Below are 6,483 nucleotides of genomic sequence, written 5' to 3' on the forward strand. Positions count from 1 at the left end.
CCTCAGGCCGCGCGTCCTGGCCACCCGGGCTGGCAGTGCGCCGTGCTGCCTGCGGGCCCGGCGGACAGCAGGGTGGGGGCCGGGCCGTGAGCCAGCGCTCAAAGCCGACCCGCTCCCAAGCCGATGACGTCTTTGCCTTTGGCTTTGGCGGCGCCAAGCCCGGCAGGGCGACTGACGTCACCAACATATCACGTGATCGCCATTCAAACAAACAAACCATTCCCCCTCCCCCCCCTCGCCGCGCCCAGGACCGCCCCCCGAGAGGCCACATAAAACCGCGCTCCCAGGGCTGAGCGCGCAGCGAAAGACTAGCGGGCGGGACGCAGCAGTGAAACCAGACCCAGAGCAGCGAGCACTTGGGGACTTAGGGCCACAGGACACCTTGCCGGATCAACCGACAGATTGTTTTTTGGACGGGCACGCTGGGGTCGCTGGGGCTGGCCATGGTGATGGAGGTGGGCATCTTGGACGCTGGGGGGCTGCGCGCGCTGCTGCGAGAGCGCGCCGCGCAGTGCCTGCTGCTGGACTGCCGCTCCTTCTTCGCCTTCAACGCTGGCCACATCGCGGGCTCGGTGAACGTGCGCTTCAGCACCATCGTTCGGCGCCGCGCCAAGGGTGCCATGGGCCTGGAGCATATCGTGCCCAACGCCGAGCTGCGCGGCCGCCTGCTGGCCGGCGCCTACCACGCCGTAGTGCTGCTGGACGAGCGCAGTGTCTCCCTGGACGGCGCCAAGCGCGACGGCACTCTGGCCCTGGCCGCGGGCGCACTCTGCCGAGAAGCGCGCACCACTCAAGTTTTCTTCCTCCAAGGTACGCGCTGGCTCTGGCAGGACCTCTGCCATCAGCTAGGGAATGGGTGTCCCACCTGGAGTGCCTGTGTCCAGTCTCCAGGGACTTGTCACTGGCTTTGTTTGACTCCGGGAACAAAGACTTCCCTGAACCTTCCGTGTAAACTCGCAGCCCCTGGTGGGTGGGTGATTTGTCTCCAGGTCGTGTCGGTGATGCTAATGGAAAATGTGTGCCTTTGTATTCCCAGGAGGATATGAAGCGTTTTCGGCTTCCTGCCCTGAGCTGTGCAGCAAACAGTCCACCCCCATGGGGCTCAGTCTCCCCTTGAGTACTAGTGTCCCTGACAGCGCAGAATCCGGATGCAGCTCCTGTAGCACCCCTCTCTACGATCAGGTTAGTAACAGTGCGGGTCTATGCGGCGTGGGAAGGGGTGGTGGAGCTGGCAGAGGTCTGGAAGGGCTGTGCCAGGGAGAATACAGAGAGCGGCTGCAGCTTTATTTATACTTGAGGGGACCTAGGGAATCTATTCCACAGTGAAGCAATTGGATGGAGCTGAGTCTCCAGTGGCTGGCATGTAAGAGCTTGTTGGCTCCGTCCAAGCCAATGGACTTAATTCTTTATTATTATTTTAACACGCTGTCAACAGTGCTGAGGTCACCAGTGTCTGAAACTCCCTTTTTCAGTAGGGAGTTTTTGTGGGCGTGGGGACTGGTTGTTAACTCTGAACAAGCTTGATGAATGCTGGACTGTTTTGACTTCCAGGGGGGCCCAGTGGAGATCCTGTCCTTCCTGTACCTGGGCAGTGCCTATCATGCTTCCCGGAAGGACATGCTGGACGCCTTGGGTATCACTGCCTTGATCAACGTCTCAGCCAATTGTCCTAACCACTTTGAGGGTCACTACCAGTACAAGAGCATCCCTGTGGAGGACAACCACAAGGCGGACATCAGCTCCTGGTTCAACGAGGCAATTGACTTCATAGGTAAATGAAGGTGTCTGGGATTGTGCCTTGTGTCCCCACTGGAGCCATTCAGTCCAGCCTCTTAGGGGGTGGTTTGAGTGATCCCCACCTGAGCCGTCCTCCTCACAGAGTAGCAAAGCGAGTCTCAGATAGTTGAACTGACTGACTTGCCCAGGATTATAAGTGGAAATACCCAGTCTGGGTTTAAATCCCTTGCTATCCCATGCACAGTGCACACATGAAGTCCATAGGATAACATGAGGCTGACCCTAGCCATCTCTGGACAGGTCACACGTGACATTTCTTAGCTGTCTTTGACCTGGGCTTGGGCTGGTTTCCTGAGTTTTTGAGTAACCCACCACTTTGTGTTCCAGACTCCATCAAGGATGCCGGAGGGAGAGTATTTGTCCATTGCCAGGCCGGCATCTCCCGGTCAGCCACCATCTGTCTTGCTTACCTCATGAGGACTAACCGAGTGAAGCTGGACGAGGCCTTTGAGTTTGTGAAGCAGAGGCGGAGTATCATCTCCCCCAACTTCAGCTTCATGGGCCAGCTGCTGCAGTTTGAGTCCCAGGTGCTGGCCCCGCACTGCTCCGCGGAGGCCGGGAGTCCTGCCATGGCTGTCCTGGACCGGGGCACTTCCACTACCACAGTCTTCAACTTCCCTGTCTCCATCCCCGTCCACCCCACGAACAGTGCCCTGAGCTACCTTCAGAGCCCCATCACGACCTCCCCCAGCTGCTGAAGGGCCAGGGGAGGTGTGGAGATTCACGTGCCACCGGGACGCCACTCCTCCCGTGGGAGGAGCAATGCAATAACTCTGGGAGAGGCTCATTCGAGCTGGTCCTTATTTATTTGATTTCCCCCCCCCGCCCCCACCCCTCCCGAGTTCCCCTGAGTTCCTAAGCGGTCATAATAATGACTTGACCGCAGGACATCTGCTGAACTCAGCACATTCGGGACCAATATATTGTGGGTACATCGAGTCCCGTTGACAAGGCGGGGCAGAAGAGAAAGGACTCTGAGCCAGTTTCTTCACTTGCCCGTTTTTTCTAGAAACTTCATGCTTGACATACCTACCAGTATTAACCATTCCCAACGACATACACGTATGAGAATCTTACCTTATTTATTTTCGTGTCGGTGGTCTGCCTTCACGAACGAGTGTCAGTGTCGTCTACTCGTAGAAGAACCAAATACCTCAGTTTTTATGTTTGCGTACTGTACTGTCTTGTAAATAGACCCAGGGCAGGCTTGGCTGCAGCATTGGCGGACGAAGCCAGTGCTGGTTTGCAGTTTTCAGTTGTATGTTTGCTGATTATTTATGACCTGAAGTAATATATTTCTTCTTCTAAGAAGACATTTTGTTACTAGGATGACCTTTTTTTATACAACAGAATAAATTATGACATTTCTATTGAGCTCTTGGCACTTCGTTTCTTCGACGACCCCACCCTTGAGCAAGTGTCCTAGGGAAAGCATCGGACCAGCACTGCCAGGACATGTGTGGGGTCTGCTCCTGCACCTCTTGGGTGACCCATGGGTTCCACGAGATGACTAGGGTGCCAGGGAGGCACGCAGGTGAAGTATATGAAATACTAGGGGCCATTACCAGATCATAGTATAGGGTCAAGGTGCACACCCGTGTCCTTTAACAGTCCACATTAGCTGCCGCGTCACCCGGGGAGCTTGAGTGTCTCCAGAACCATTTGCCTGAATTACCTTTTTTTCATTAACATCTTTGGGAATCGTGGACAAGATCTCCCCTCCCTGAGCTATTTACAGAATGCCTGGATTTCAGGTGAGTTCTTACTATATACGAAGCATGGGGTTAGTTTGCCCTCAGAGAGACTCCTGCGCTGTGCAGATGAAGATGTGAGGCTCCGAGGAGCTGGCAGCTGGAACAGGGGCTTAGGTACTGCATTTTGTTTTCGAATCCTATGGCCTTTGAACTTCATCATTTGTCTATATCGGAAAGCCAGCTTGCCTTAGACAAGGTTTTTCTATCTTTAAAAGTGAGGCATCAAATGGAAAAAAGGGAATCCAAGTACTGTATGTGTGTACAGGAAAGAAATCACTTGCACTCTCCCTGCTGGTGTTTGGAGGGTGTGCACTTGCACTCTCCTTGCTGGTTTTTGGAGAGCGTTCACACCAATCTCTGCATAGAAACAGCATTTTTGGCGACTGCCTCCTTCAGGTCACTTGCTACTCTATGCAGCTGTGTTGAAGACTATAGGCAATTACGTCAGACTTGCTGCCTGCAGAGCAGGATTCTGGATTTTTGCTCTTGCCAAGCAGGCTAAGGCTGAGAGCTATAATGGACTACCAACCCATAACCCAGTCTGTAACGTCAGATGACATCACAGCAAACCCCTGGGGTTCCCGGCCCCTGGGTGCCTACTTGTCTACCACTCGTTTGTGGACTGAGTGTCACTGGAAGTGGGAAAGGAAGCGTCCCATCCATCTTTTCTAGGATTGATCCTCACGCAGCTCCATTGTTCAAGCCTTGACACAGAACTTGCCCTTGACCTCTCCCCACCTGCCACTTGGCATCCAGGGCTGAAGATCCATGTGTTCTAAGACAGAAGGACTTGTCCTGGGCTGGCAAGCTCATCTCCTTGGCTGGGTTTGGGGCGAGTGTATTCATGCCTTCAGAACAAACCAGATGCAGTGTTCTTATCAAGCCCTAGATGTTTGCTATTGTGGATTGTTCCCTTCGTGGAAATGTACCAGCAATGGCAATTCCATGGCAGACGCCGGGACTGCCTTTCCCGTGGGCCCAGGCCTCTGCTTTCAACTTGGCAGTCGCTGGCTGAACCCAAATTAATCTCCAGTGTGATCCAGTCAATGGAAAAATACAGAGGCTGCCTCAGGGAGCCGCCAGGGAAAACAGTTCATTCACTTCTCTCCGTTCTAGCCACTCACCTCACAGCCCAGACCAGAAGCTACCCCTCTCAGGTCACCTTTGCTCAGGTCCTCTAGAAAACATCACGCTTGGGACAAAAATCAGTATCTTGGGATGAATAGGAACCATTAAAACATTAGTTTCCCATAGAGAGTTGACACAGACACTTAATTATTTAAGGCTCAGGCAATAGTGACAGCTATCAGTTTGGGGGCTGCCACTGAGTTCCAGGGTCCGCTGAGTGTTTTACCTGTACTCACGGTCTTTAACATCATGTCTATTTCCCAGAGAAAGAGGCAAGGCAGCAGACTCGGTGTCCTACAGTAAGTAGGTGGTCTTGCAGATTGGGGTCTCAGTGAAGATTGATCCAACTTGTTAAGAGTTTTGTAGCCATTTGTGTTCCTCATAGTTTAACCCTTGAATTTTTGGGTGGAAATGCTGTACCCCTCAAGGCTGCAGTTTCTTCCCCTATGTAGCGAAGACAATTAAAAGCTGCTTCAGTGGCTAGCATGCTGACTGGGGACTGTGGAGCAACAATTAGATCCCCTTGTCCCCAATGACGTCTCGTTTTCCCACCCTATGAAATGACCAGTTTGCCCTGGATCTGAAGGGCTGGTTTCATCCCAGCTCTTTAATTCCAGGCTGTGGAAAAGGCATGGATGCCTGCTCGGTGCTTTTCTGTGGTTTCCAGGCATCCATCAGATGAGACTTCAGCCCCCACCGCCTCCACGGCATCCTCGCCTTTCCTTTCCGGGGAACTTGCAAATCGAAGCTCCCTTGTTTTGCACTAGCAGCCTCTGGCATCCATTTTCCCCGTCTCAGCTTATGCAGGATGACATCATGGTGCCTACACCTTTAAGATTATATAAATCTGTGATCCCTCAGTGGCCTCCGTCCCCATGGTAACGCGGAGGAGTTTCCCTTTTGTGAGGAAGGCTGTCATGTCACTTCCTGCTGCTGACAAGTCAGTTTGGGAGATTAAAATGAGGGGGGGCGGGGTGCCTCTGAGAAGTGCTGGCTGCGTGGTTTCTGTTGCTGTATACAGAGGCAAACAAAGTCAGCTTGCTGGCCCCGCCTGCCATGATGGAGCTGGCTTTCCCACACCTCCTAGAGGGTGGGACCTGGTCACCTGGGGCTGTTTGTCTCTAAAGGTTGCATTCTGGGGAGCAGGTAGGAAGGCTGCCCACCTCTGTGGACTTTTTTTTTCCCCTGAGGCTGTGCTGGGCAAGTTTGTTCAGGAACAGCCCGGTTTAGCCCAGCCTAGGTTCTCCCATGTCAGCTCACGTCTGGGTTTTGTTTCCAGGGGAGAACAAAGGGTCCTCATGGTACTGGCCCCACAGTGTTGACTTACAGAGAAGTTCTGCTAAGGAAAGCACCTAAAAACTCCCATCTTCTAATGAGCTTTTAAAGCTAAGAGGCGTCCCACTCATTCATTGCCTCATTCATTGGCCAGCCAGCCAAGAAGCAGCCAAAGACTCCGTAGGCCCTCTGTTTGGTACAAGACAAAGTACTAGCTGATAAGCAGCAACCGAAGGGATGTATGTTTAAGTAAAGAGACAAGGAATATGGATGGTGCAATGAGCCTGGTTGGTAGAAGAGGACATCCCAGGTGTGGTTGTTGAGGTGCAGGCTGCTCAGAGGAGTCATCAGCCACACTGAGGCCTGAATGGTGAGCTGGGAAAAAGGGTTTTAGCCCAGAAGGTAGTGAAACTGGAGGTTTAAATGGATGCTCTGTGGATAGGAGATAGAACGCTTGAGTCAGTTAGACCTGTGTTTGAGTCTCAGATTTTGAGAGTACAATGTCAGACTCTTGAAGTCTCAGTCTCCC

The 6,483-nt window shown here is 52.9% G+C and overlaps 1 protein-coding gene across 1 annotated transcript; it reads left to right on the plus strand.

Annotated features, from left to right (window-relative positions):
• The first annotated feature begins 252 nt into the window (after positions 1–252).
• On the plus strand, positions 253–3,171 carry Dusp1 (dual specificity phosphatase 1). Its single transcript, XM_052758933.1, has 4 exons — positions 253–810; positions 1,037–1,182; positions 1,552–1,771; positions 2,125–3,171. The coding sequence occupies exons 1-4, from the start codon at positions 444–446 to the stop codon at positions 2,493–2,495; spliced, it is 1,104 nt and encodes a 367-aa protein (XP_052614893.1). The 5' UTR covers positions 253–443; the 3' UTR covers positions 2,496–3,171.
• The last annotated feature ends 3,312 nt before the right edge of the window (positions 3,172–6,483 follow it).

Source organism: Peromyscus californicus, unplaced genomic scaffold (assembly GCF_007827085.1).
Source record: "Peromyscus californicus insignis strain IS unplaced genomic scaffold, ASM782708v3 Scaffold_3__1_contigs__length_106647218, whole genome shotgun sequence".
Taxonomy (NCBI): Eukaryota; Metazoa; Chordata; class Mammalia; order Rodentia; family Cricetidae; genus Peromyscus; species Peromyscus californicus.

What these genes read in the sequence shown, in the direction of transcription:
- Dusp1 (XM_052758933.1), top strand. Translation starts at nt 444, where the DNA reads ATGGTGATGGAGGTGGGCATCTTGGACGCTGGGGGGCTGCGCGCGCTG. An exon ending in TCAAGTTTTCTTCCTCCAAG is followed by an intron (nt 811 to 1,036) that starts GTACGCGCTGGC and finishes TTGTATTCCCAG; the next exon opens with GAGGATATGAAGCGTTTTCG. An exon ending in GCACCCCTCTCTACGATCAG is followed by an intron (nt 1,183 to 1,551) that starts GTTAGTAACAGT and finishes TTTGACTTCCAG; the next exon opens with GGGGGCCCAGTGGAGATCCT.